This window comes from Solanum verrucosum, unplaced genomic scaffold, assembly GCF_900185275.1.
Source record: "Solanum verrucosum unplaced genomic scaffold, falcon-dt-bn FXZP01000235.1, whole genome shotgun sequence".
NCBI lineage: Eukaryota > Viridiplantae > Streptophyta > Magnoliopsida > Solanales > Solanaceae > Solanum > Solanum verrucosum.
In genome coordinates, this window is record NW_026019948.1 from 2,050,398 (window position 1) to 2,078,155 (window position 27,758).

The window sequence follows — 27,758 nt, forward strand, 5'->3', positions numbered from 1 at the left end:
TTAAATATTTAAGAGATATTTTAAATTTTATAATTTTATAATCTTAAATTAAATATACGTAGTTATTTAAATTTTATGATCTTAAACTTATCTTAAAATATTAAAATTGAAAAACTTACCAAAGAAAGAGATTTTTTGAGAACAAACTAAAATAATAAAATAAAATAAGACACTGAAATTGAGACATGAAAAAACATTATATAATACCCCAAACAACCAAACTCAAGTCCTAATAAATTTGCAAAGGTTAAAGTATTAATTAGCTCGTTAAATCACTTGTATTATAATAATAAATAAAATACAAAATGAGAAACAGAAAAAGGAAATCCATCCTGAAAATAATGTGCTGTAGATACCTTGTAATGGAGAACTCCTTCAGATTAAAACAAAATCAGTTTTTGTATTGTTTACAGAAGAATGAAGCCACCTAAACTCTACATGCATGAGTGTTAACTTTATTAGGTGTAACTCAGCATGTTTTCATAGCCATGCAAAGTGCAATGTGTCAATCCTTTCCTTACCTCTCCTTCCTATAAATACCATCACTTCCCATTCTCCACTTCCCATCAGCAATCAATAGTTTTAATTAATCATATATCTACTCTTCTTACAATCAATCAATTATGGGTTCTAGCTGGCTTTGTTTCTCCCTTAGTTTTCTTCTAGTGTTGCATGGTACCTTTGCTCAGCAAAGATACCAACAGCAACAAGGTCAGTGTCAGCTTAATAGACTTAACCCTCAGGAACCAACTGTTCGCATTCAAGCTGAAGCAGGGGTTACTGAGTTATGGGACAAAAATAACCAACAGTTTCAATGTGCTGGTGTTTCACTCGTTAGACATGTTATCCAGTCTAGAGGCATGCTGTTGCCTTCTTACCTTAATACTCCTCTCCTTGCCTATGTTGAACAAGGTATTTAACATTATACTCTTTACCCTTTTTGATTTCTGTCACCAGGTAATGATAAGGTCTACGTATACTCTATTGGTTATGTTAGTTGTTGCATTGATAAAGTGATTGTAACTAATTAATGTACAGGTAGGGGATTTTTTGGGATTATGAATTCTGGATGCCCTGAAACTTTCCAGTCATCACAGCAATTTCAGCAAGGTGAAAGGGGTGCAGGATCAAGATTCCAAGATCGTCATCAGAAGATTGGACAGTTCAAACAGGGAGACATTATTGCCTTCCCTGCTGGAGCTGCTCATTGGGCTTATAACGAAGGAAATGAGGAGCTTGTTCTTGTTTGTTTCGAGGATAGTGGTAACAGTGCAAACCAGCTTGATCAAAATTCAAGGGTATGTACGTTACATAAAGTTAACAACATACTCAATCAAGTGAAGTATTAATTTTAATAAATAAATTAATCTGATTTTCGTTTTTTGCAGAGATTCTTCATAGCTGGAAACCCGCAACAAGGAGAACAGCAACAGGGACAACAAGGAGGAGCCCGCAGCTTCCAGAAAGAGCAATTCCAATCTGGAAATGTGTTCAGGGGCTTTGAATTAGAGTTGTTGGCCGAGGCATTCGGCGTAAGTAAGGAAACAGCAAGGAAGCTTCAGGGAGAGGAGGACCAGAGAGGCCACATTGTGAACATTGATCAAGGGCTTAGAGTTGTGAGACCACCATTCTCACAAGAACAAGAGGAGCGTGAGGAGAGACAAGAGCAAGGACAATACGGTCCTCGTGCAAATGGAATTGAGGAAACCATCTGCTCCGCTAAGCTCAGGCAGAACATCGATAACCCCGCTCGTGCTGATGTCTACAATCCTCAGGCTGGACGCTTCACCACTGTCAACAGCCTCACTCTACCCATCCTCAGCTTCCTCCGCCTCAGCGCTGCCAGAGGAGTTCTTTACAGAGTAAGCCACAACTTGCTATTGCTATTGCTACTCCCTCTGTTTAAATTTGTTTGTCTGATTTTGACTTGATACGAATGTAATGTGCAGAATTCGATCATGGCACCACACTGGTGGACAAATGCACACAGCGTAATCTACGTAACAAAGGGAGAAGCAAGGATCCAGATAGTTGATCACAGAGGACAAGCAGTGCTAGATGACAGAGTAAGACAGGGGCAAGTTGTGATAGTGCCACAGAACTTCGCCGTGGTGAAACATGCCGAAAATGAAATCTTTGAGTGGGTCGTATTCAATACCAATGACAATGCCATGATCAACACACTCAGTGGCCGTACTTCTGCTATTCGAGGATTACCCGTGGATGTGATAGCCAATTCTTACCAGATTACAAGGGAAGAGGCAAGGAGGCTCAAGTTCAACAGGGAGGAAACTCTACTTTTCAGCTGTTCAGAAAAATCTAGCCAATATGGGAGAGTTGCTGCTGCTTAATTACAACGTTTTGCTTGCTTTTTTTTTCCTATGTAATAAGCTAAGCTAAAAGCGTACTTAATAAAACAGAGGACCTTATACGGTCATCGTTCTAATGATGTAATGGCAACTGTTATGTATATCTATAAGCGGCAAGTTCTTGTACCTTGGCAAATAAAAGGAACACTACGCTTTTGCCTTTTTTTGAGCTAATTTGGACTGTCTTCCTTTTTTCGAACAACAATGGTATAATTGATAGGTGAACATCAAAGAGTTAGAAAAAATAAGAAGAAATTTCATTCTTTTGCCAACATAATCTGAATGAAAAGAAGTATTATCTGAAATATGCAGCAGTTTTATACTACTTATAAATCAGCTGGAGCCTTGATTGTTTGATTATTCTTAGATCAAAGTACACAATGAACTAAATAGCTTCAGACCTATTGATTAAGCCAACTCACAAAGATGTGTTTTATTGATTATGCTAGATCTCAAGGGACTACATAGGCTTTGATGTATTTTCATTGGTTTTCTTCTTCTTTTTCATTTTTGTAACATTCACAAATGAAGTATTAAATGAGTTTTGATATACATATATTTGTGATTTGAATGTTTGTGAAATTCTTTATTGTGAATGTTTATTGCATATCCATTGTGAATGTTTGTTGTGCATTCTACATAAGTGACCACTTCCATCAATTTAGTGTTCATAGGAAACGAAACGAACTTTAAAGAGATTATCATAAGAATAATCTATGTTGATAGGAAAAGGAAATTATCATAAGAACCAAGTAATAAAAAAGGTCATTACAATGTTTTGATTGTGAAAATAAGCTTTACCTGTTCCATATTCGGAGTCGGGTACGAGTTCATGCTTACGAGTAGAGTAATTTTAGTTTAGAAGCAAATGTAGCTTGATTAACATTTGTACAATATTATCTTGTGATATAAAAACAGTAAACTCCATATGAAAATAAGATACTGTTGAAGGACACGTTTTATATTATGTGTGCAAATATTGATAAAAAATGGAGTAATTAACACAAGTTTTATCTCGACTATTGTTGTGTGATATTCAATTGAATACCCTCACGATTTCTATTATCAGCTTGAAATCTTGGTTCAATATTTGCCTTGTTACCATACTATCAAATGATCATGAGAGATTTGATAAAGGTGAGTTGATTTTGAGTCGAGAGGCGAGTGAGAACAGGAAGATCATTGATAAAAACTCATTCAATTTGTGTTTGTTGGTACCACTTATGAATCATAATTTCACTCAGTAACAATAAGGCAGGAACTTTATTGATTTTAACAAACACCTCGTACAAGTTACACTAGGTACTAATCGACATTGATGCCGTTTTAAGAGGACCTTCGTTGAGGAGATAGAAGGAGGCTCTCTCCTCCCCTGTTTATCTTCAAGCGTTGTGCTTCATTTGGCGATATCTGGTACGCGTTTGTGAGGACCTCAACAGGCATTGCTCTAATCACTGATGTGTAACCTGCAAGTTGATTGTTCATTGGTTGACTACTTGTCCTAAACACCACAAATTCAAATCCATTCTCCCCTGCTTTAATCGTTGCGGGGAAGTACTGAGGAGCCACAAACATTTCTCCTTGATTCACCTTGTCGTTCATCACTTGTTGCCCGGTCTGATCTACTACCTGCACTTGTGCGTCTCCTCTTTCAACGTATACCACGCTGTGGCCAGTCAATGTCCAATGAGGGCTCATCAATGCATTCTGCATCCACCAATTAAGTACAGTTTCAATCAATTTAAGTCATACTAACAGCAGAAATTTTTGGAAAAGAATGATTGATTTAATTACCGGATAAATGGTTCCTTTAGAGGCACTCATGTCAATGTATTCAAGGATGGGAAGTTTTTGGCGACCAACATGGTTAACTTTGCCGGCTTGCCTTGAGAAGATATCAGCTCGTCTTTGAGTTTCTATATTGGTCCGGATTTTCATTGTGCAAATGTTTTCTTCTAAGCCATTTCCAATTATTTCCTCCCACCATTGTTGTCCTCGTTGTGGTCGCCCTTCTTCTTCTTCTTCATCGGGCCTAATAATGCTCATTCCTTCCCTCACATTGACAATTGTTCCACGATCGATCTGTTCTTCTTGCATCTTCCTCACAATCTCTGTGGGGATGTTGAAGGCCTCGGCCAGCAATTCTGTGTCAAAAGCACGGAAAATGTTCTGGAACTTCTGTGTCCTTTGCTTTCTTAGACCAGTTTGAGCTCTTTGGCTTTCACTTTCTTGTACTCCACCGGCCAAGTAAAATGCCTAAAGTCCAAAACATAGCCAACCAAGATATAACAAATTATGTGAAGTGTGTATATAGGTTAAAACTCATTATATATGAAGTTGCATCATGAACAAAAAATTCATTAAATTGTAGAAATTAGCACGAAAGATTTTACCCTGAAGTTCTGATCAAGCTGGTTGGATCGATGGTTGAGGTCGTTAATGGCTACAGCTACGAGCTCTTCCTCACCGTCGTTATAGCACCAATGAGCAGCACCAGCTGGAATTGCCACAACATCACCTTGGCGGATACGGTGGACTTTCTGGTGCTGGTCGCCTCCGCGGCCTTGGGGGCTCTCTTCCCTTGGCTCTTGGCCGGCATGGAAGGTCTGTGACTGGAAAGTCTCAGCACAGCCAGGGTAAGTAATGCCAACTATTCCCTGTCCACGCTGGATGTAAACCAAGCGAGGCATGGGATGAAATTTAGGAAGAGAAAGAGAATTACTGCGGATAACAATCCTCATAGGAGCAACTCCAGCGCACTGGAATTGCTCCTCGTTCTCGTCCCACAGCTCAGTGAAGCCGCCCTCTGACTCAATTCGATCAGAGGGCTGGCTTCCCGTAAGCCTCTGTAAGCGGCATTGTTGAGCTTGAGTCAGACGAGTGCCTCCCTGACCTTGCTGACCCCGATACTCTCTTATTGCATTTGCTGCAGACAAGAGAAAAGCAAAGAACAGTACAGCTAGCAAGTGCCTAGTAGTGACCGCCATCGCTAATTAGGATTTTTTGATTGTTAATTCAATACCAATGAGATTTGGAGAGACTGAGGCCTCTGTTCTTATAGCGTTGGAGGGTAACAAGTAGGAAGGCCTCGTGGCGATTATCCTGTTTACTATTGCATGGTGAAGCTGTCTTCATCTCGACACTTTGCCATGGTTGTTCAAAAAGACAGTCACTACATGCAAATCACCTGTATTAGCTTTTTGTGTTTGGTTTTTTGTGGGCTTTATAGGGAAACTTACATAAATATAACAGAAAACGCTAACATCTACGATTTCAATTGCTTATTAGTACAATTTTTAAAGCATTAATTGTGATTTCTGATTTTGACTTGACATGAAAGTTAAGATCATAGAGAACACTTTTGAATCTTGGTTTTAATTAACCATGTCACGTGAAGAGTTAGGATTAAAGAGTTACAAGATGGAAAGAAACATTCTTTTTATAAACTGACTAAAAGGAAAAGTAAGACAAACAATTGAAACAGGGGGAATAGTATTTAAGATTAGATATATGTATGTACAACTTTCTTTTATGGCCTAAATTTTTTTTTCTTTTTTTGCTCTCTTTTACAATAATTCAGAAAAATGGGAGTAGGATAGAAACTTAAAACAAGATAACTGAGAAGAAAAATGTTAATTACTTAGGCACATATACAGCGGTACACTAGGCTTAGTCTTGTATCTGTAGAAGGCAGTTTTCTTCTTGTAAGTAGGATTATCAATAGTGATAACTATCCTCCCTTCTTCTCTAATATGAAAAGAATTCCTTACACTCTCCGCCATTTTCTTATCTTCTTGAAGCATTACTCTGTATGAACAATCATCATCTGGTATGAATTCTTCTTTGTAACTCACTTCATTCCCCACCACTATCAAATCCCAAGTTATCGTCACCTCAACCTATAAGAATTAATACACGTATTAGCAATGCGTGGATCCATAAATGGACTTAAAAGGAAATGAAAGCAAGGCATTGCAGCAAATGCAACCTCTTTGACGGGCATTTTAATGAGGCAAAATGAACATGGTTTGATGCTTATCTCTAGAACTTTGTCATCGGTTGAAAACTCAACATCCTTGTCCTTTTTGAGTCCACCATATTCAGCTAATAAGTTCTCTGGGCTAATGTACCTATATATATACATGATACAAGAAAATTATCAATTCAACACAAATCATTGAGCAAATTAAAAGAAAAGCTTACTAATCCCTCTGTTTCTATTTGTTTGTCTGATTTTGACTTGACACGGAGTTTAAAAAAGTTAAACAAGGACTTCTGAATTATATAGTCGTAATATGAAGGAATGTAAAATGTGTCAACCTATCCTTCAATCTTGTAGTCTTAAACATGTGTTTCATATGAAACTAAAGAATTGTCGAAAAGGGAAGACATTCTTTTTTAAATAGACTAAAGAGGGAAATAATACAAAATAAATTGAAACGAAGGGAGTAATTACTTGAGAAGGGTCTCTGTAACTTTAGATGGTTTCACAAATATGAAGGCGTTCTTGCTTCTTTGTGTGATCATTCGCAGGTTAAGTGCATGAACCGTGGAAAACCAAACAGGAACATTAATAAATATCTGCAATATTACCATCAAATTTTCAATCCAAAATCACATTTCAAGAAAATTCAATCCAATTGTTCAAACAATTAAACAAGAAAAAAGGGGAGAAATTTCGCGTACATTCTTGTATATGATTCCAGGATAATGATCATGAACCAAGTTCATCATCTTCCTGTTAATCCAACGAACCTCTTTCCAAGCATTTCCCGGTGAATTTCCCAAATCTGTAATCATCAAAACAGAATTAACCCCTCCTTGTTTAAATTCAAGTTGTTGAATTGCCTTCTCCAAAATATGTATCCTCCATCTAAGACACTCATGATGATGATTATGCCTTCCCCAAATCTCCTCTTCCAATTCTTTATTCTTGATATTCTTAAACACATTATAACATAATAACCTTCCTTCCCTATCCTTACCATCATCATTGTACCACAATTTCTCCAGGTCAGGACTAAATAATTTTTCATCAAGAATCTCCGTAACTCTAAATTCCCTCCTCCATCTCAACGTCTTCCTCATCATCTTATACGCATCATACACACCATAATCCTTAGCTTTCAAGAAATTCAACAAAACAATATCCGTCCTTGTGTTATCTTCACTTGGTAATAATGGAACACCCCATAATGAAATTCCAGTCAAATCCTCTGTTATGGTTTTAACAGAGAGAGACTTGTTTTTGTTTTTACCATAAATGTATCCACCAAGAATGGCATCTTCCACCCTACATCTTAATCTAAGCAACGCGTTTTTTCTTGAAGCTTTAATGTCGAGAGGAGAAACTAATTGACCAGGCTGATCAAAAATAGGTTGATGATCATCATCATGATCTAAATGATCGTCTGATTCTGTATCATTGTCGCTGCTCATGATATCATCAACAATGTCTTCTTCAGCGACAGGAACAACTACTTCCTCCCGCATTCTTCAAGAAAGTTAATTAATATTAAGAATTTGATACACAATGAGATTAGGCCATATCAAAAAAGTCTCTTGTTTTTCCCCTCTGGTTTATGGAATCAATAAACCAGAGGATGTGATTATGTTTTTTTTGTTCAAAAGAGTCATATAAACTACTAATACTTAAAACCATTGATATTATTGGAGCTAAGAGGACCATCCACATATTATAAATGTTTGACCAAATTTGGATATTTCTTTTTTATTATGTGTGTGGGTGGGAGAGGGACATTTTGGATTTTCTTATCTATGTCTTTCTCAAGTCTAGTCACTACATACGTGCAAGCACGTAAAGTAGTAATAAACTATATTTGGTAACAAAAACCTTTCGTATCGTTTAATTTGTTCACATATATTGCTTTAAAACTATACAATACAAATTAAACGATATGAAAAGTTTTTGTTAAAAACAATAACCCCCCTTCCTGGCCTTATTTTGATACATTTTTTTTTCATTGACCAATTATTTGGTGCTTTTTATGAAAAAATATATGGTATTATTCTGGATACATTTCGAAAAAAAAATTTATTGAGAAGGGGATACTGCAATTGTGAAGGATTGATTCACGATCATGAAGAAGGGGCTTGGACAGATTAAAATCCTCATTTCGAACCTATTTGTTTGTAACAAGGTTTTGGGAGTTTTAGACCTCGATTTTTGGTGTTTTTTAAAAGAAACTTTCATGATTTCTAGTGATTCCACAAAAGAATAACGATGAAGTACCACTTCAGGAATGATAATTTGAAATCCCATGATCTAGTAGTTATTACAAGCTGATGTTTGCAAATTATGTCTAGTAATACATATACACAAAACAGATGTACTTGTTACTAAAAACAAACTGCAGAACAACATTAACTTGTAAACTAGAAGGGAGTAACAAGAAACACTACAACACCTTGTTTGCCTATTCTAATCAAGCCTTCTCCTCTCCTGAAATACCCGGCTTTACAACCTCGTGGAGTGACTGATTGCTATCTCCTTTTGTAGGTGCTACAACATGACTTTCACTTGCATTTAAAGACAGCTTCTCTAAATTGGCTTCACTGGTATCAGCAAGATTAGGCAGGCCACTTTCATTTTCGGGTGTTTTAGGCGGTCTTTCTCCCGACTCTGGAGCTTTGTTGGGCAGGTCAGTTCCATTTTCAGGTGTTTTAGGCAGTCTTTCTCCCGAATCTAGAGCTGCTTCCATTTCCTCGTACCTAGAAATGACTTGTCGAAGCTCATCGTGAAGATTTAAAGCTTCAAACATCAACCCCTCATCACCTGAGGTTGATTCCACAATTCTTTGTATAACTGCCAAAGACTGCTTGCAGTTCTCCAACATGCTCATTGCCAGATCATCCTTCAGCAACACAAATTTATCAGTTCATTCATGTCTCAAAGGTTACCCCGCCCATCAGAAGGCCAAACTGATAGACACACAGAGAATTTCATTTTCTTCAATGGAACATAAACAGTTAAATCACACAAAACGGAAAGTTTTGAACAACAGAACGTCTTTTGTGAAAATTTAGTAACACGGCTCGATCAACTTGATGTTTTGGCAGATTTCCAATTGTTTTAATGTCAATTGACCTTACATTTATCGTCCTTTTGGTGATCTTAGTAGTAAATATGTCTAACTATGCTATTTACTTTTTTTTAGAATGCCTATGCCATTTACTTTTGTTGTTTAGAAAGCTAGAGAAATGAATTGGAGCATTAAAAAGAACAACTTGGACTGAAAAGAAGCAAAATTTGAGAAAAAAACAAGAAGAAGTGCTATACTCGCGGTATAGCACAAGTATAGTGGAGAGTGTAATTTTCCTAAGCATGGAAGAGAAGCGCAATGTATAAATTCCGAGAGAATCTATGTATTATTTTATGCAGAATAGAAGGTGGAATAACTAAAACATAAAATAACTGCATAACTTTAACCAACAACCAACGACTTAATGCATTATTTATATCTCTACCCCATAGAAATATATAGGGTTTGGAATAACTTGAAAAGACAAGTAGAAATCTTCTAGTTGTAGATTAATAGTCCAGATAAAGTAAAGATTCAAATAATTTGAAAACTTTAGCAGGATTGTCAGGAGAACACCATAACTATAGAAGCGTTCATTCATCATAATCATCAATCTTCAAGCGTTCATTTATTTAGTTCATGATTATTTGCAATTCTTAGTTTTTCAAAAGTCACCAAATGACCTTCTAACTTTTCTTACTTAGATGTTAGAATAATTTAATTTAGTAAAAAGTTAATCAAAAGTCCCCGTAGAAACGACACTTGATTCACCCTTATTATTTATTGATTGTGCATACTTGGATGTGCGTTTGAGGACAATACAACTCACTAGTGATGTGATTAGAATTAAGCATTAATCCCATTTGTAGGTCAGTTTATTCTATCACCAGATTTTTGTTCTTGCTTCACTTTTTAATTTATAGTATTGGTGTCTGGGCCACTTTTGATGGATGATCACGACGGGATTCAAGAAAATTTCCTTTTTATTCTTCCGCTGGCATGTATGTTTTTATCCTTAAATTCCAACAATAGTGCACTTCGATTATTTCACCGAGTACCTGGTATTTCACATTCAGATATGATCATATTCAAGTTTTACGGCTAATTACACTGACCTCCTTTCCATTTTATGATTTAGTCAAGGAACCTTCAGCTAGCTTCAAAGTTTTAATAACATACCCAACTCAATGTTGCAAGTAGTTATATTTGTTTAAACTGATCTTTTTTTTTTTTTTGATAACCGTGGTGTCTAAACCAACTTGCGCACACTTCCACTAATTCCGCAGGATACCTACCATCTCTCACTAGCAACATGTACCAGGTAACTCTATCCACCAAGGCTAGAACAGATGGGAAAAAATCACCTATTGTTTTGTCTCTGCTCGGATTCGAACCTAAAGGCTGAAACCTCATGGTGTTCAACCTACTTCAATAATCATACTATGTTTACTTTCATTTTAAAAGTTAACTAAGTAAATATACTTGATTTATCTCTTATTAATTCAGGTTACCTAATAAATCTTATTGTTAAGGTACCACAAAAAAATACTTCCTCTCCATATCATTATGTTGATCAATTAAGGAACATTACAAGGAATTGTTACATTTTCACCCCTTTAGTATAGTATTAATGACTATTATGCCACTATATTCTGATTGTGCTTAAGGGAAGTGCTTCTTTCAAGACACTCAGAGAATGGAGACTGATAATTATGACAATACTCTAATCAAAAAATAATTGCTGAAATGTCTTCAAATTTAAGAGTCAATATGGCTAAAAAGGGGAGGTTTTGGTGATGCCATCTTAAACAAAAGAGAAGGTTGGTGTATTTCTGAAAAGTAAAGAGGAGGTACTACGACGGTCAACTGGAAGTATTATTTGCACAAAGAACAGAAGTTCTGACAAGACCGTGCGCGCCATAATGAAAATTGTTCTATGAAAAGAAAAGGGCTGGCATGAACATGAGAATTATAAAGGAAAACAAGTGTGCAGATGTCAGATGTCTGAATTTTTAGTTTATTCTATTATTTTGGAATCTTTAAAAATGTAGTTTACTTGCCATCCCTGACATTAAAAAATATGTACATGCCCCTTTTCTTGCATCCTACCCACCCCCACCACCCTGCATGACATAAAAGAATAACTAAATATAATGTCAATTGTTTGAGCCTCGCCTCTACTTTAGGGAAACTAATTAATCCTTCATTTTAGTTTAAACAACATTATAGTCTCTCAAAAATTAGACATTCATCTATATATATATATATATTCTATGAAAAGCTCCACTTAAATGGTTGATGTCATCAATATGCTATTATGCTCAACTTTAATCCCGTCAACACCTTCTAAAAGACACTTTTTTCCTCTTCCCTGTTGAGATTTGATCCCCTTGCCCACACATAAACTCTATTCCCTTGTGAACTCGCATTAGACACCACCATCCTTTAGACCTTAACTATTGTCACAAATCCTCCTTGAGTCCTCAATACCTATCATGGCCCCACTGTTGCCTTTATCCTTTCTTTTTATTAGTGTTGTTGGTCTTGTTTTTCTCATCCTGAAGCCCCTTTAGGGTCTTCTTTGTTCTTTTCTTTTCTTTCCTTCTTTTGTCCATCTTATATAATTCTTATGATTGAACAAAAATGAGGTATTGGATCTACTTGGCTTATGCTTTTTGGTGGAAGTAAAAGAATGTTGATTCAAGTACTTGGGGATTGGTGAGAAGATAGACTTAGGACTTGACTCAACCCCAGAAGCTATTTTGTCATGTGAGGGTTTCCCAAGACCACATAGGAGCAACAACTCATTCCCTCAGCCACTGTGGGCATTCTAAGCCCCTCTTCCCCTCTCCTGCTCGCCCAGGGCTAGACATCTGGAATGTGAACAATATAAGACCCATATTGGGTTTGGTTTGATACAATGTTATAGGTCAAAAATTCAACCACAAAAGTAAGCTTGTAAAGTAAGCATTGCCCATGATCATATAAGTAGACTCACTCCTTCAACAACCAATGTGGGACATTGAGAAAAGCTTCTCAATAATTTGGAGATGGGTGAAGCAAGTTGTTGGACTAGGAAACAGAAGAAAATTTATTGCACAGAAATGTAGTTCAGTTATATCATGAATCAGAATCTTGCTGATCTATTCCATATGCATTGAGTATGTGTAGCATCAGAATATCTATGGACAACCTTTTTAATGGTGTCCTTCTGTGGCTAGTCGGGGAGTTGCATATCTGAGTTTTCTGCGAGGGTGCACTAAGAGGTTTTCTAGTTTTTGTTTCTTGTTATTTTCTTTTTGGCCCAGGGATTCAAGCTTTTTTTTTTTTCTTGGATGATGCTGCCGGTGGTTTATCAAATGAAAAGATATCCCCTCATAGGATCATGGGCACCCTATTCATAGCAGATGCAACAACAAACTTAAAGCTGAAATGACTACATCAAAAGCTATTTTGGTATATATTCTTTCATGTGCTAACAAGAGAACCATGGCAATAGTACAACTCAAGAAACTCCAAGTAAATGACATTTTAATATGGATATAAACTTCAATCAAAAGACGTAAAATTATTTCCATTCTACTCTGACATTAGCAGGAGATTTCTCTATTTTATTTAAACTAGAGGGGTTTGTTAAACTAGAAAAGAAGAGGTCAAAGATATCGACCAAAACAATTTACATATATATATATATATATTGACTCATAATAAAAACGAAACTTTTTTGTGCTGAAAGTGAATAAATCGTAAGAAATAGAGATGGAAAAAAAAGGTAGGTGCTCATGTCTAAAATGTTGGTTCCTTAAGGGAATCAAGTTAACGCTTTTTTTCTTGGATGATGCTGGTGGTGGTGTATCACATGAAAAGGTAGCCCCTCATAGGATCTTGGGCACCCTATTCATAGCAGATGGAGAACAATATCCTAAAAACTGAAATTACTACCCCAAATGCTATTTTGGATTACATTCTTTCATGTTCTCACCAGAGAACTATGGCAATACTACAATTAAAGGAACTCCAAGTAAATGACATTTTAATGTGGATATAAAATGTTAATCAAAGGATGTAAAATTATTGCCATTCTACTCTGTCATAAGTAGGAGATTCCTCTACTTTCATTTATAAGCTAGAGCGGAGGTCTACTTATTTTCTTAAACTACAGGAGAAGAGGTCTAAGATATTGAGCAAAATAATTTTAAGAAAAAGATATTGACCCAAATAAAAACAACCCTTATGTGCTGAAAGAGAATAGATTGTAAGAAATAGAGGCGAAAGATAATAGGAGAAAATATTTGTTGTGGGGTTAACTTCACAAAGAAGTTTGGTAAAAAAGAATTTTAAGAAAGCAGTTGGTGCCCATGTCTAAAATTTGGTTCCTTAAGAGAACCAAGTAGACCATATACATCTTATACAATTTTTTTACACTGACTTGGTGTTCAATAATGAATTGTTAACTTATAACCCAGAAAGAGAAAAGTCTGATGTTGTTTCCTAGTGGAATCAACAATGAACAAAAGTTGTTTCTAATGGGAAATTGACTTGCTTTAGAGCTTTCACTACAATTCTTTCAGAAATTCATGCAACAAATTCAAGAAGAGTCATATACAAATCTGCTACATTTTTTAAAATGTTTATTAATGAAAATTTGTTGATTTACCAAGAAAAATAACCATTGGTTCCTTACTGAACCAGAATTGAACTAACTCCTTGTTTAAAGGAAGCTAACTTGCTATAGAGTTGTAACTTCAATTGTTTCCGAAATCATGTAGCAAATTCAAGAACATGGTAGTTCAGCAGGTTAAGATATAGCTGTCATGTTTGTTTGTTTGTTTGGATAAGTAAATGTAGCCCTCATATTAAATTAATATACAAGAGTTTCTTCAATTTTCAACTTGGTTCGACAGGCATTTCACAGGTGGATGGACTAAGAGACCTAAGTCCTCCTACTATATAGTAAAAGATCAGAGATTATTGAAAAGTTGAACAGTACTAGTCCAAGTAATGGGGTAACAAAAAGTCCAGAATAAAAGTGGAAGAAACCAAGGGCAGAGGACCACAATGAACTAAAAATCTTTAACTTAGTGAAGCATAACCAACAAAATGGAGGAGATAAGAAAGTAACCTTGATGGGCTTTGGTTCAACATCAGAATTCAATATGCTAGAAAGGATCTCAAGACTGTTCCGTGTTACTACAAGAAATTCCTTCTTCTCTTCAATGGATTCACCAATGTAAGTGGTTTGCTCATGATTCCGCATCCCTATATCAGGAATAGGGTAGCTTTCAGGTGGTGAGAGTAGCTGCTCGTTCATATGCGACTCCAGGGGATATTGCCTCTTCAAGTTCTATCAAAATGAAGAAAGTTAAGCACCTTTATCCTGTGGATAACAAGGCATGCAATATGCAAATGTAAATTAAGGCATGATTCATGAACTCAAACATCATTTGCTAGTCTACCAACACACATCAATATTCATGTAGTCTGAAACACTGGCATAAGATGCACCTAAATGGTCTACCATGTGCTGCCACATCCCCTCCTCTAAAGGTCCAATCCATTCCACCACACACAGTTGTTTTCATCAGGTGAACACTATAAATGAAAAGAGTAGGCCTCAATGCAGACACATTTGAGAGAAGGCATAAAACTGAATATGTAGCATACAAAAGAATCAAGCAATAATCAAAACAATGTAGTACGAGCACTTTGATAGCATCTCCAACAAGCATAATCAACAATTATCACACTCATGCTCCTTAGCCCTTGCAGAGACGTTACAGCCATATATTCTCCACTGTTAACTAACGTCTAACATGTTGTCTTTTCCCTGACATCTACATTTAATAGAGGAAAGCAGACTTTTCACCCTTTCGCTCCCCACTTTCAACACCACCACATCCACAATAGTAAAGGTTAATGGGAGAGAGAGGAAGAGAGAGAAAGAGAGAGAGAATACTCCAGATTCACCTATTTTTCACTAGAATACATGACAAAACACTTCCAAGGACTTCTTGTTATCCCTAAACAACACCTCCTGTCCCACATCTTCTCTCTCTCACCTCAAAAAAAAAAAATCTAGGAAAATAAATGAAACAATAACAGAATTCTTTAGTTGCATGAGCAAAAAGCCAACTTGAGATATTGCCTCAATATGCATATTTTCTAGTCCATTAATATTTGCAGAGTCCTACCATATAAACTTCAAACCATCATCTCTTTTGCTTCTGGTGCTCAGCCTAAATAAAACCCCTATATAAGGCTGATATAAACAAATGTTGGACACATGCTTGTACCTCTAGTTTTAAAAAAATCCTACTTTGCCTTAAAAAGGATCAATTAGAGCAAACTAGTATTAAAATGATTTGGACTCAAACGGAGTGAAATGATTACAAAGAATTCATATAGCCAACTCTAACTTAGATGCTCTGTTGATTGATTGAATGTTGATAAGTTCTGCTACAAGGCATTTCAAACATAATAAGCAAGCATGATAAAAATAAGAGAAAGAATACAAAATCCACATACAATACTTGACCTTTCCACTTGCATAAATACTTACAGCAAGTACACAAAAGAAACACAAAACTTGTATAAATAGGTAATGTAACCTTCAGATTCACAAATTAAAGTAAGAATATGCATGTGCTTTTTTGGTTGGGAACAAGTTATCCCGGGATTAGTTATATGGATTGATATCCCACCCTCAATGTTGGATAAAGATAACACTACAATCCCGGGATAACTAATCCGTGATAAGTTATTTCGCAATTTTATCCCAACTCACATGGGATAAACTCATCCAAAATTAACCCCTTCAAATCTTATATACATTCAATACAAACATTTCCTGCAAAATAGACTAGGGGTTTACCATGTAAGTTTGACGAAACACAGGCAAGTAGCTAAGGTCCTCAGACTCGCCCCAAGCAGTTATAAGCTCCATAGCCTTAATCCGATTCCCACTGTCAGTTTTAGGGTCATCAATCATTTTAACCATATCATCCAACACCTTTTCAGACGCCACTTCTGAAAACACTTTCTCGCAATTAGATGTACAAGTCTCCAGCAAATCCAAACTCAGCCTCTGTGTCACTGTATTCTTCGACAAAACCAACTTCTTCTTAATCGCTTTTACGATTTCCGTCCCGTTGAACTCCTCACTGTTGATCATCCCGCAAATTCGTAGGTTCAAGCTCCAATTAGGCTCCTCCATAGTCTCTAACGTAGCTTCATCTACCATTTTTGTTTCTGGAGTTGGACCTTGCAGAATTTCTTTCATTTTTGCACTAACCATCCTGCTCATCTGTGCTCCTCCTGTCTTCAATCGTTCGCCCAGAGATGAAGAAGCCATTTTCAGCTTGTCCATGTTCATGTTTGTTGATCAGATGGAAATTGGACCAATTTGGGGTTTCAGTTTTGACAATTTGGGATTCAAAGGTTACCGACACAATCTTCTGTTACGACTTTTGTAATAGTCTTATTTACGTATGTTTTACTTTTCTCCATTACGAAATTCAAAATAATTAGTTAAATTTTACTAATTACTAAAATAAAATAAAATTCTAGACTAGACCTGGATCTGTTTGACCAAGTTTAAAACTGGTTAATTGCCATGTTTAGCTAAAATTCGAATGTCTTTTTTTTTGGGGTTAGAAAGATTGGAATTTTATTTTTTTGGTTCTCAAAGCTCACATTGAAGCTCCGATTAAATTCGGGCACGCAGTGCAGATTTATTCGAAGGTGACGCTCCCAACAAAATTTTCTTCATATCCCGTATTCGAATTCGAGATCTCTAGCTAAGGGTGAAGCACTCCCATGAAAAGATTTGGATTTTTACTATAGTTGTATTGATTGTTTAGGAGTCAGGAGGACAGTTAGTATCTAGACAATTATTTTTATAGGAATGATCTGGTTGAAATAAGAAAACATCATAAAATTAATTTTTCTATATATTCTATTTTATTTTATTTTATTTGACTAAATAAATAAAACTATATTTAGAGAGAATTCAACAAAGTACCTTCAAATTTTTTTAAAAGGTGATTTTATAAGGTTAAGTGAAAAGTAGATCTGATTATGACTATTAAAAAGTTTAGAATAAAGCAAGGGCGGAGCTACATTATAATTATGGTGGTAAGTCAAATATTTTTTATTGAAAAATTATATAAAAAATATTTTTAAAATGTCATATTTTTATTTATTTATATGGTATCCATCACATCTTAGAAACCATTAATTACCATAACGCAATCGCAAAAGTCCTCCAATTTAGCTCAGTTATCGTGTGTTCAATTCTGTGAAAGGCTATTGTTTAATTTTATTGAAGTTTTAAGTGGATTTTTAATAATAAAAAAATGAATTTCTACCCAATTTTATTTCCTTTACTTTAAAATATTCTTCTTAAATAAGTGTTAAATTAAAAAACATCTTACTAATACCTTTTTTTTAAAAAAATAAAATCAAACTATAGCAATAGTCTAAATGTGTGTATCATATGAAAGAAAAAGATTAATCTACCATTAGTTATTTTTATTAGTATCAGATTAAAGATTAATGCAATTATGTATTAAAACTCCTAGAGATATATATAAAAAATGATGCTTGATTGTTTTGCATTAGAAATTTATTATATCAAAGCTTTGAGGTTATATAATTAGTTTTTATAATATATAAACAACAATGAATATAGTTCACAAAATGATTATAATGCCCTTAGCGACTCACCTCTTGACCTTTCTATTTGATATAATAAACATAATAATAATACTAATAAATTCTTTAATTAATGAGACACATTGTAATTTTTTTAATATACCTCATATTTTTTTCTAAAAGATAATTAAAATATATTAGCCGTGTATATTTGACATAATTTTATAAATAAATAAATTATTTGTGACTTGATTTTGTATCTAGTTTTGAGGGGTAATTATGTCATTTTAATAAGTTTGTGACACATTACAATTAGTATAGGTTTATTTTGGTTTTTTTTTTAAGGTGATTAGGTGAATGTGTTAGAGGCGTATAGGCGCTACACATCAGTGCCCAACAAGGTTTAGCAGCTTAATCTTTTCTACTTAGCAGAAATTAGAAGAAAAACAAAACATTTAATAAGAAAACAGATATATGAGGGTTTAAGAAATTACGAGAGGGGAATACTAAAAACTCTACGCCGGTGACAAAGACGACGGCAGCCCATTCAGCCATGGTTTCGGCAGCAACTTGGATCCGATACGCAGTCGGAAAACTTCAATACTCGGCCTCTATTGGCTGGAAGGTCATCTTCTTTTTCTATTTCTTCTATTTTGAATCACACTTGATTATTTACATACTATGATTTTGAGTTCATTGTATTGAATCGCCGGGAGGTTTTTTTTTTTTTATATAGATATAGCAAATATGTGTGGTTTAGGCTAAGGGATTTTGTGGTTTTGTCTTAAAGATTAGGTCTTTGAGGAAATTGGAGGGCGTGGAGGCTTTTAATATGAAATTATGAGCTTAAGTATATTGCTTACTGAGTTTCCATCTGAATTTTTTGTATTGATCAAGGCTGATGGAAAGGAAAGCTTTTTTTTACCATCTTGTTTCGTGGATATATTATTCCTGTGCCAAACCAGAAGTCTTTTGACTTTATACATTTGATATGATTTCTTTCAGCCTAATGTCGGCTGTGGAACCTTCATAAAATGCTAAAATTAGTATGCAACAATTTTAGTACAGATTTCTGGATTAAATGTTTGGGAATCTAAAGCTTGCAATCTTAGTACTTCTTTTAAGTATCCTGCTCTTAGAGGAGGGGACAACAAAACCTATAACTAAGCTGGGTTTTTTTGTATTCCAACCTAAAAGCCAAGAGGCTCCTTCAGGTGGTGTGAACACAGGGACTATTTGGCCTCATACCAATTTGGAGAGGGAAATATTGTGGTATGAACTTGCAAGTTAGATATTGAGAAATATTTTGATCAACTCAACTGGTCCTTCTTATGATAATGTCAAGGAAATTGAGATTTGGTGAAAGGTGGATCAAGTGTATAAAGTTCTAAATTCCCACTGCTAAATACTCCATCTAATCAGTAGAAGTCCATTGGGGAGTGGGATGAGGTGGGGGTTCAACACCAAAATGTCTGAAGTAGGGTGATCACCTTTCTCCCTTCCTCTTTATTCTGGCTATGGAGGGCCTTAGAAAATGCTTGATATAGCCAAACAAATGCAATAGATAAGGGGCTTATATGTAGGTTTTATGGGAGAATACAGCATCAGCATCTCGTTTGCTCTATGCAGATGATACACTAGGTTTTTGTGGTGTAGAAAAATCCAAGATTCTCTACTTAACCTTGTTCTCCACATTTTTGAAGCTTGTTAGGACTGCACATTAACATGCTAAAAAGTGTCATCTAAGTCAATGATATACCCAATTTGAATGGGTTGGCATGAATATTATGTTGTAGTTTTGGTTCTTTCCCACCAACACATCTGGGCTCCCTCTTGGTGCTAAATGCAGGACAACAAAAATTTGGAATGGTATAATTGAGAAGTTTGGCAGAAGCCTTGCCTACTTGACAAATGTAGCATCTCTCAATGGGAGGTAGACTCACACTTACTAATAGTGTCCTGAACAACATTCCCACCTGCACTCTTCCCCATTCCCAGTAAGGTGCAGAAACAATGGGACAAGATCAGGTGAACCTTTTTATGCGAATGTAACGGCAAGGTGCAAGATTTCACTTGGTCAATTGTTCTAAAGTCGCATAACCAAAATGCCTTGGTGGTCTGAGCTTTAAGGATCTGACTACTCATAGTAATGCATGATAATAAGTGGCTATGTAGGTATATTCAGGAGGACCCTTGTCTCTGGAAAGAGATTTTAAGGACAAATCGTAGAGCTCAAAGTCAATGGTATACCAAACCATCAAATACCCGACATGGCATTTGTCTATGGAAGTTGGGGTTAATTCTCCTGGAACATCTCTTTTTTTTTTTTTTTGATGACAAGGGAAACCCGCAGCCGCTACCCTTTGGGTGCGCACAGGGTAAAACCCCCACTCCTATGCAATAGCTCGCAAACCACATAGGAGAGGTAACCCGCACTAGGCAAGTCCGGTGCGACGAGCTCGACCCAGAAAGCAAACCCTTTGTTTTCGTTGGCAAGGGGTTTCGAACTTGAGACCTCCAACATGGAAGTCCCAAACCCAAACCACTGGGCCACCCCGAAAGGTTCTCCTGGAACATCTCTTTCAAGGTAGGTAATGGTCTCCGTAACAAATTTAGGAAGGACAGATTGTTGTCAATTCATCTTTAATGGAGGAATATCCTAACCTTTTCCAGATCTGTTATGATCAAGACTCTTTCATCTCTTAGAACAGAGATAGCAACATCTAGAGTCTACTCTTCCGGAGAAATGTGCATGATTGGGAATTGGAAAATCTTCTTGTCCTGCTTGCTAGACTGAACAACTGCACCAATCATTGAGTTGTCTGTTGACAAAATAAAATGAGGCGACACAAACAAAGGATTTTACTCGGTAAACGAAAGGCTAAAGGCAGCTCACACGCTTGTGCTCAAGATGAAATAGCTGACAATTGGCTCTGTAAGTTGATTTGGAAAACTCAACTGCCAATTGAGGTTATTTGTCAATCTATTAAGCTTGGCTTGGCTCATGGACAATCTAAGCAAAAGGAATAGACAGATTGTTAATAGATGTTATATATCTCACAAAGATATCAAAATCAGCAACCAACTATTTCTCCACTGTGCAATTGCTATAGTAGTTCAGATTTCTGGAATATGGTCTACTTACCTTTTGGACTCAATTGGGTCATGCTGTCATCACCTTCTAAATCCATTTTTTTGGCCTTTTAGTTCATAGTAATAACAACTGGTAGGTTTCATTAATGCAAAGTGGCCCTCTTAAGCTGGGCTTTTTGGAAAGTTGGTAGAGCCATCAGGATAATCTGGAGAACGATCCCTACTTGTATTTTTTAGTGTTCTTGCACAGGAAGAAACTGCAGATATTTGATGGACTATCAAGCCCAAATCAGTCCCTTAAGGCTAGGTGTCTCCTGTGTCTTTTTTAGTTGTATTAACCAATCCCTGGTAAATTCCCGTAATAATCTTTTGGACTTTGTTAGCTCCCTGATCTTAGCATCGCCTTTGCTGTAGTGGTGCTGACATACTCTCTTTTGTACTTATTAGCTTTTTTACTTTTTGGACGCCATCAATGAAATCTCTTACTTCATTTAACAAACCCTACTAAGGGATACTGCTCTTTCAATTTTTTTATTGAAAATTAAGTTCGACTACATGGTTCCAGAAACAGGCTCTGGAACAACTTGCATTCTCTCCATCTTAGACTTTGTCCTTGGATTCCTCTTGACACTAATCATGAATCTTGAGTAGTTGTATATTTTTTCTGCTATCATTCTATATGTTGAGATGGTTTTACTAAAAAAAGAGTTGCTATATAAGAACATTTGAACCGAATTACCGAGAGTATGAAGTAATTTTGCAAGAATCACAGCACAACAAGAAAGCATATAGGTTTGACTCAAAGAGCAATCAAAATACAAGCAACACCAACAACCATTTATTTTAATCCAAAAGAAGCAAGGAAACTTAGTCTAAGAATTCCTCTAATATGGTGTGATGGTGTGACTGATATCTAACTTAAGATGCAATTTTCTATGTTGAAAAGTATTCCTTCGATAGCTTGAAATCAGTAATTACCTTCTTAACTTTATCTACATGTAAAAACAACCCTAGTATTTTAGTAAATAATGTCTTGGCAGAGATTTGAACTTGGTGCTCAACATTAGAAACTTGAGTTCCAGCACAGAGAGGAATAGTAAATAATGCATGTCTTGTTATTGACTTATTGTTAGAATCCTATAATCACTTGCCTACAAATTCTGAATGGAGGGTAATGATACTGATGGAGTCCAAACCTTCCCTAACTTAAAAGGAATGACGAACCAACTTAATCTAGGAAAGCTTACTACTTATAAGGTACAACATGCAAGTCAAAACATTCTAATAACTGTCGCTAGGTTAAGTAAGAAGTTAAAGACACAAGCTGTATGGGATCAAGCAAGCTTTGACATGTTGAAATATCATCTGCTTTTCTGCACTTAAAATCAAGCAAGCTTCTATATTTTACACTTGTGTTTACTTGCCTTTACTTCTTGAGTACACCCCCCTTGCAGGGGAAGAAGGAAAAAGCTTAACTGGATTTTAATGCTATGCAGAACTACAAAGGAGGTGAAATTACAGATAGAGAATTAGGTGATACCATATGGAAGAACTTCTTTCAGGGCAAGTTGACATGCTTGCACTATAACAAGGGAGAGGAGATGGCACCAACACTAGGAGATCAGGGCGTCACACTTCTTGTTCGGAAGATACCTTGGGTTGATCCAAAGTAATTTCTCCTTTGATGCAACTATGTGGCCAATTACCTTATGCATGGTTTTTTTCTCTACTTTAGTGCTGGAATACATTGTTGCTTTATACTAATTCCTTTTATTGCTAATATCTTCACTTGACTAATCTTTTAGCAAGCAACAGAGAATTGTCTTACTATTATTTATTGTTTTTTTGTTACTATTTTCTTTTATAATTTTCTGGCATTTTCAACTGAGATTTTCTTCTTGTAGTTGTACAAGAGAAAGCTGTACTTATTTAGGTTTGTAGTATTGTAGGGAGTATTTTTTTCTTGTAGCTAATGTTGTGTCTAGGTTAATTTTTGCACACCTCAACTAATCCTCCATGCACCTGCTACCTACTGGGCAACTCTGGCCATCGACGTTTAGACAAATGGGAAAAAATTACCCAATTTTCTTTTTAGCTTTGTTGAGATTTGAACCTTCATGGTTGATTCCATCTTTGTTGATCGCTAGGCCACACCTTTAGGTATAATGTAGTGTTCTTTGACCTCCGTTTTGTATGGTTACTCAGCTCAAATTGACTTAATCCTTTTTGTTGTATGTATTCTATCTTCGTCCCATCTTCTATCAGATCAGTTATGCTTGCACCACCCCTTGTTTCAGATTATTTGTGAAACTCTATTATAGTAGCTTTGGATGTCCAGCCAGTCCCATGACCTAGTAATGTTCGGATCTTCCTTTTTAAGTCCATTTTGATAACATGGTTTCGTGGTAATGTCAAAGCTTATTAGTTTTTGCATTATGGATCATTGATCACACTATTGTCTTTACCAGTAACTGTGAAAGGACATCAAGCTTGGATACAACTTCATTGGCACAAGTTAAAACTTACAATCTTAGAGATATGGCTTCTAATTAACTGATTACCTCTTCTCTTTTTAAAAATAAATAAATAATCAATTAGCAAACATCTTTATTCGATTGAAACAAATGCCTGGTACCAAGTTGATTCTGGTGTTACAAAAAGGTATCCATTCTTCACAAGTGTTCTTTCAATTAAGAGTCGATGACTTCTAACAGCTATCCTCATCCTGCAAAAAGTGAGTTAAGCTAGATGCCGATAAACTAAGTTATGCAAGTCCGGGTAGTACTCGTTGCATGAAAGAACTTATTTTCTTTTAAATTAAGACATGGAAGAACTTCTACTTATCAAGAACTTAGAGTGGTTCAAGAGAGTATGGAAACCAAGAACTAATACAAGAAAAGATTAATATTATGTTTTAGGGTCCTTTTGATCATAGTATGATGTACATGTAATTAAGGTTATTTATGTTTTTTTTAATCTTAGTTAACCCTACTAGCATAAATAGAATAGGATGGAGATTATTTGCTTAGACAATATTGATGTATGAACACTTTTAGTGAGTTTTGTGGGTTTTATCCCTTTATCTCTACATTGGATCGCTTTTGAATATTTCATGGTGAGATTATTCATGTATTAGTTTAATCCTCTTCTCCCTTGAATTTAATCTTGTAGTTGTTTGTTCAAATTAGAGGATCTATATACTTGTTGATCTCTAATTTACGTCAATTTCAAGATTATTCTTTTTTTCTTCTATATCTTCCCTCGATTTCTTAGCTATCTCTTGAATTTCACTATCTTGTATTTTATTTTACATCACTAAGGCACTTGAAATTCAAAGATTGAACATCCATAGACCTTCCTTCGCAACATCTCTGGTGCCTTTTGTCGATACAGAAACAATGCAATCTGGAATGGTATTAGAAATAATCTTCAGCTCCTTTGTTAGCTTTGCAGCCTTCCTAGCAACAAAACAGTTCTTTAGGAGATCTATGCATCACCAAACTCTACCCAAATATCTGCAGTAATAGATCCCACAGATGTCCAGTCACTTTTTGCAGTGTAGAAAGAGCTGGTCATTGTCCTTCCACATTAATACTGCATTTGTAGCACTTGCTGCACAGTGAAACCCCCTTTCTCTGGAGGTTTTCTGTGTCAAACATGATGCGGTTTATGTCTTCAGCTGGGTAGATTTTAACATATGTTGTTGGCCTAATTATTGACTAAAATTGGGGATCCAATGGCATATATGATTTGGAGTGATGTGCAGTCTTCCTATTTTCCTTTTTTTTCCTGGAAAATGTGATATGCAAGGAAATCTTACCGACATAAATTGATATATGGAGGTGATGGCACTGCTATCTTATTGTTTCTGTTCATTTCATTTCGCCTCTTTGATTTAGTTTATTTTGTTGGTTTCCTTCTGATGGTAGCAATAATGTGGATCTGTCTCTGCATATGTTGTTCTTTGCTATTACTGACTTCATGTCTCTAATTTTCGTAGGAAAGTATTTGTTGGGGATGTTGTGCTTCTCAAGGACCCTATAAACTCAGAGGATTACCTTGTCCGGAGATTGGCTGCGATTGAAGGCTATGAGATGGTGTCTACCGATGAAAAGGATGAGCCCTTTGTCCTCGAAAAAGATCAATGTTGGGTGCTGGCTGATAATGAAAATGTGAAACCTAAGGTATATGATCCTCACAATAGATTGCTTTTCTCCTCCGGAATAAGATATCATTGGACTGTATTCTCTCAAATCCTCTCTTGTGCAAATCATGGAACTTGTCTTTGCACTTTATGTTACAATTTTAGAATATTGTGCTTATTGTAGTATGATATTAGTCCAACAATCCCACACAATATGTTGTATCATCCTTGTATTGGGTTTCATTATCTGTTATGACTTATGAGAGAAAATGATCAAAATGATCCTTAATATATAGGGATTGCTTTATTTTGATCCTTAAAATATTTCACATGATCCATATGGTCCTTAATGTATCCTAGAAAGTACTCATTTTGGTTCTATACCCTAAAAATAACAGATCCCTCAGTTAAATTTAACACCGACCCCACTAAATAATTAAAACAGCCAAAAGCTTTACTTTCTCCCTCATTCTCTATGTCTTCCCATCAAAAGCTCTGTTTCAGAGAACTTGTGCATTTTTTTTTTTGCCTCAGTCGGATCCCTCTTCCACTTTTAAGACTATTACATCTCAAAAATTTGGTTCAAATAATTGAGTTCTGCTTTTGATAAAAGTTTAAGGACCGAGTTTGATCTTGTTATATAAATTGTGAATTCGTTTTTACAATACCTTCAACATGAAATTTGCTTGGTTGATGCTTCATCAGCCCCTTGTGGCAAATTTAAAAAGCTAAAAAATGTTGCCTAACAATGTCAAAAACAAACTAATTTTCTAACTAAACAATAAATTTAATTTTTTTAGAAATCCTATCTTTGAATTAGGGCTAGAACAGAGGGAACAGAGGAGGGGTGGAGGAGGTACGGAAGTGGAGAGCAGCGGCTGGCTGGTGGACTAGCAGCGGTGCGCCAATAGCTTAGAACATTGTGATCGCCGGAGAACAGAGAAGGGAGAAGAAGGAAAAAGTGAAAAATTAGGCTAAAGCTTTTCAGTTGACGAAGGAGAAAGGGACCTTTGGGTATTTTATATTTTAGTGGGGCCATCAGTTAAATTTAACGGATGGATGTGTTACTTTTAGGGCAAAGACCAAATTGAGTACCTTTTATAATATATTAAGGACTATATTGATCATGTGGAATATATTAAGGATCAAAATAAAGTAATCTCCATACATTAGGGACCATTTTGATCATTTTCTCTGACTAATGAGCATCATGTTTTTGTTGTATACTTAAAAGTTTCTGCATATCTGATCGGAGTCTTGATTACTCACTCACTGCATAGTAGATACAATTTATTTGCAGCAAAAATTGTATCATAAAGTCTAGATATGTGTTATAACTTTAGAGTTTTCATCATAACTGAAACCTTATTTTACCGGTGATCTTATATATTAGTTTAAGCTTACCCTTCGCTGCAGATTCTTGTAAGGCACTTGCATATTGTGAGTAGTAAATCTGAACAAACCTCTTATTGGATGTGTATGTTTTGACCTAAACTTCAGCATTTTCAAATAGTAGAACTCCTTGAATTATGGTGAAGAGGTAAAGTTTATTAAATGAAATAATTGTTCGATGGAATTCATAAAACTTGAGCTAAATTGTCAGCATTATCAGCTATACAGCACTGTGCTGTCCATATTTCTAGTAATCGTTGGGCTTTCCTACTCATGCATTAGGGAAGGATAACAACTGTGCAAATATATTTTTTTATCTTAATAATAACCAAGTCTAGATATTTTCCGTATCTCTTCAATAGCAGGAAGCCAAAGATAGCAGAACTTTTGGCCCTGTTTCCTTAAAAGACATAGTTGGCAGAGCTATATATTGCCTGAGGACGGCAGTAGATCATGGTCCTGTTAACAACAGGTTTGTTGTGTCATTGCTAATCTGCTTCGTTATGCATCAAATAGAGCTTTCATACTGATCATGATTTATTCGTCTCTTGCTTTATCAGTCAGTTTAGCATGGATTTGGATTCACCAGTCCTAGAAGTAGAACTGGATGTTGATGAGATGGCAAAAAGTCACAAAGCATAGGTTATGCTTTGGATGTGAAAGGTTTTCCTAGAATTACTGATTTGGTTGTACCCTCCCTTTCTTGTTTCCTCTTATTAATCTGAGCAAAATTCATTGGGGAAAAAAATAAAGTTGTATTAGTGATTTTGGTACATTTTCCCAGGTGATGATCTTTCCTCTTAATGAGTGAACTGTAAAACTTTGAGGTCTTCAGTTCTATTTAGGATGCATTTCAAAGCTGGAGCTGTAGTATGCAAGTTTGGGACAACCTGTAAAGATTTTCAATATGATTCACTTTCATCCAGGCTGAAGCCAATTGACAAAGAGAGGATTATTTGTTGAAGTAACTTGAGAAATTATTTTGAGTGATTTCTTTCCATTTGTCTGAACTATACTAAAGTCGCGGTAAAGAGTAGATATGAATCCATAACCTTGAAAATATAA

General features: G+C 35.7%; 6 protein-coding genes across 8 annotated transcripts in view; 2 read left to right on the forward strand and 4 right to left on the reverse strand.

Annotated features, from left to right (window-relative positions):
- Positions 1–27,758, reverse strand: part of LOC125811166 (actin-depolymerizing factor) — a 154,725-nt gene that overhangs the window by 63,253 nt on the left and 63,714 nt on the right. The window lies entirely within an intron of this gene.
- On the forward strand, positions 563–2,534 carry LOC125810998 (11S globulin seed storage protein Jug r 4-like). Its single transcript, XM_049490490.1, has 4 exons — positions 563–912; positions 1,039–1,298; positions 1,389–1,862; positions 1,950–2,534. Exons 1-4 carry the CDS (start codon positions 624–626, stop codon positions 2,349–2,351), a joined length of 1,425 nt encoding a protein of 474 aa, XP_049346447.1. The 5' UTR covers positions 563–623; the 3' UTR covers positions 2,352–2,534.
- LOC125810976 (11S globulin seed storage protein 2-like) lies at positions 3,639–5,356 on the reverse strand. The gene is made up of 3 exons (XM_049490474.1): positions 4,763–5,356; positions 4,164–4,625; positions 3,639–4,076 (listed from the first exon to the last, which is right to left on the reverse strand). Exons 1-3 carry the CDS (start codon positions 5,354–5,356, stop codon positions 3,696–3,698), a joined length of 1,437 nt encoding a protein of 478 aa, XP_049346431.1. The 3' UTR covers positions 3,639–3,695.
- On the reverse strand, positions 5,935–7,894 carry LOC125811019 (patellin-4-like). Its single transcript, XM_049490511.1, has 4 exons — positions 7,056–7,894; positions 6,826–6,950; positions 6,358–6,499; positions 5,935–6,268 (listed from the first exon to the last, which is right to left on the reverse strand). Exons 1-4 carry the CDS (start codon positions 7,860–7,862, stop codon positions 6,002–6,004), a joined length of 1,341 nt encoding a protein of 446 aa, XP_049346468.1. The 5' UTR covers positions 7,863–7,894; the 3' UTR covers positions 5,935–6,001.
- LOC125811039 (TOM1-like protein 2) lies at positions 8,613–16,883 on the reverse strand. The gene is made up of 3 exons (XM_049490531.1): positions 16,284–16,883; positions 14,535–14,756; positions 8,613–9,244 (listed from the first exon to the last, which is right to left on the reverse strand). Exons 1-3 carry the CDS (start codon positions 16,782–16,784, stop codon positions 8,816–8,818), a joined length of 1,152 nt encoding a protein of 383 aa, XP_049346488.1. The 5' UTR covers positions 16,785–16,883; the 3' UTR covers positions 8,613–8,815.
- On the forward strand, positions 18,446–27,657 carry LOC125811133 (uncharacterized). Of its 2 annotated transcripts, none has more exons than XM_049490631.1 (5): positions 18,446–18,689; positions 22,654–22,826; positions 25,158–25,341; positions 27,056–27,165; positions 27,254–27,657. In XM_049490631.1, exons 1-5 carry the CDS (start codon positions 18,618–18,620, stop codon positions 27,333–27,335), a joined length of 621 nt encoding a protein of 206 aa, XP_049346588.1. In that variant the 5' UTR covers positions 18,446–18,617; the 3' UTR covers positions 27,336–27,657. The 2 variants fall into 2 exon arrangements, with proteins under 2 accessions (XP_049346588.1, XP_049346596.1); XM_049490639.1 differs by having other exon boundaries at positions 18,513–18,689; positions 27,059–27,165.

Coding starts and splice junctions, on each gene's coding strand:
- LOC125810976 (XM_049490474.1), bottom strand. CDS start 5,356: ATGGCGGTCACTACTAGGCACTTGCTAGCTGTACTGTTCTTTGCTTTT. Junction 4,626..4,762: donor AGCTTGATCAGAACTTCAGG/GTAAAATCTTTC, acceptor TTTGGACTTTAG/GCATTTTACTTGGCCGGTGG. Junction 4,077..4,163: donor CTAAAGGAACCATTTATCCG/GTAATTAAATCA, acceptor TGGTGGATGCAG/AATGCATTGATGAGCCCTCA.
- LOC125811133 (XM_049490631.1), top strand. CDS start 18,618: ATGGTTTCGGCAGCAACTTGGATCCGATACGCAGTCGGAAAACTTCAA. Junction 18,690..22,653: donor CGGCCTCTATTGGCTGGAAG/GTCATCTTCTTT, acceptor AATGCTATGCAG/AACTACAAAGGAGGTGAAAT. Junction 22,827..25,157: donor ATACCTTGGGTTGATCCAAA/GTAATTTCTCCT, acceptor TAATTTTCGTAG/GAAAGTATTTGTTGGGGATG.
- LOC125811019 (XM_049490511.1), bottom strand. CDS start 7,862: ATGCGGGAGGAAGTAGTTGTTCCTGTCGCTGAAGAAGACATTGTTGAT. Junction 6,951..7,055: donor CTGGAATCATATACAAGAAT/GTACGCGAAATT, acceptor GTAATATTGCAG/ATATTTATTAATGTTCCTGT. Junction 6,500..6,825: donor GTTACAGAGACCCTTCTCAA/GTAATTACTCCC, acceptor GTATATATATAG/GTACATTAGCCCAGAGAACT.
- LOC125811039 (XM_049490531.1), bottom strand. CDS start 16,784: ATGAACATGGACAAGCTGAAAATGGCTTCTTCATCTCTGGGCGAACGA. Junction 14,757..16,283: donor TGTTTCGTCAAACTTACATG/GTAAACCCCTAG, acceptor TCATTTTGATAG/AACTTGAAGAGGCAATATCC. Junction 9,245..14,534: donor TTGAACCAAAGCCCATCAAG/GTTACTTTCTTA, acceptor GTGTTGCTGAAG/GATGATCTGGCAATGAGCAT.
- LOC125810998 (XM_049490490.1), top strand. CDS start 624: ATGGGTTCTAGCTGGCTTTGTTTCTCCCTTAGTTTTCTTCTAGTGTTG. Junction 1,299..1,388: donor AGCTTGATCAAAATTCAAGG/GTATGTACGTTA, acceptor CGTTTTTTGCAG/AGATTCTTCATAGCTGGAAA. Junction 1,863..1,949: donor CCAGAGGAGTTCTTTACAGA/GTAAGCCACAAC, acceptor TGTAATGTGCAG/AATTCGATCATGGCACCACA.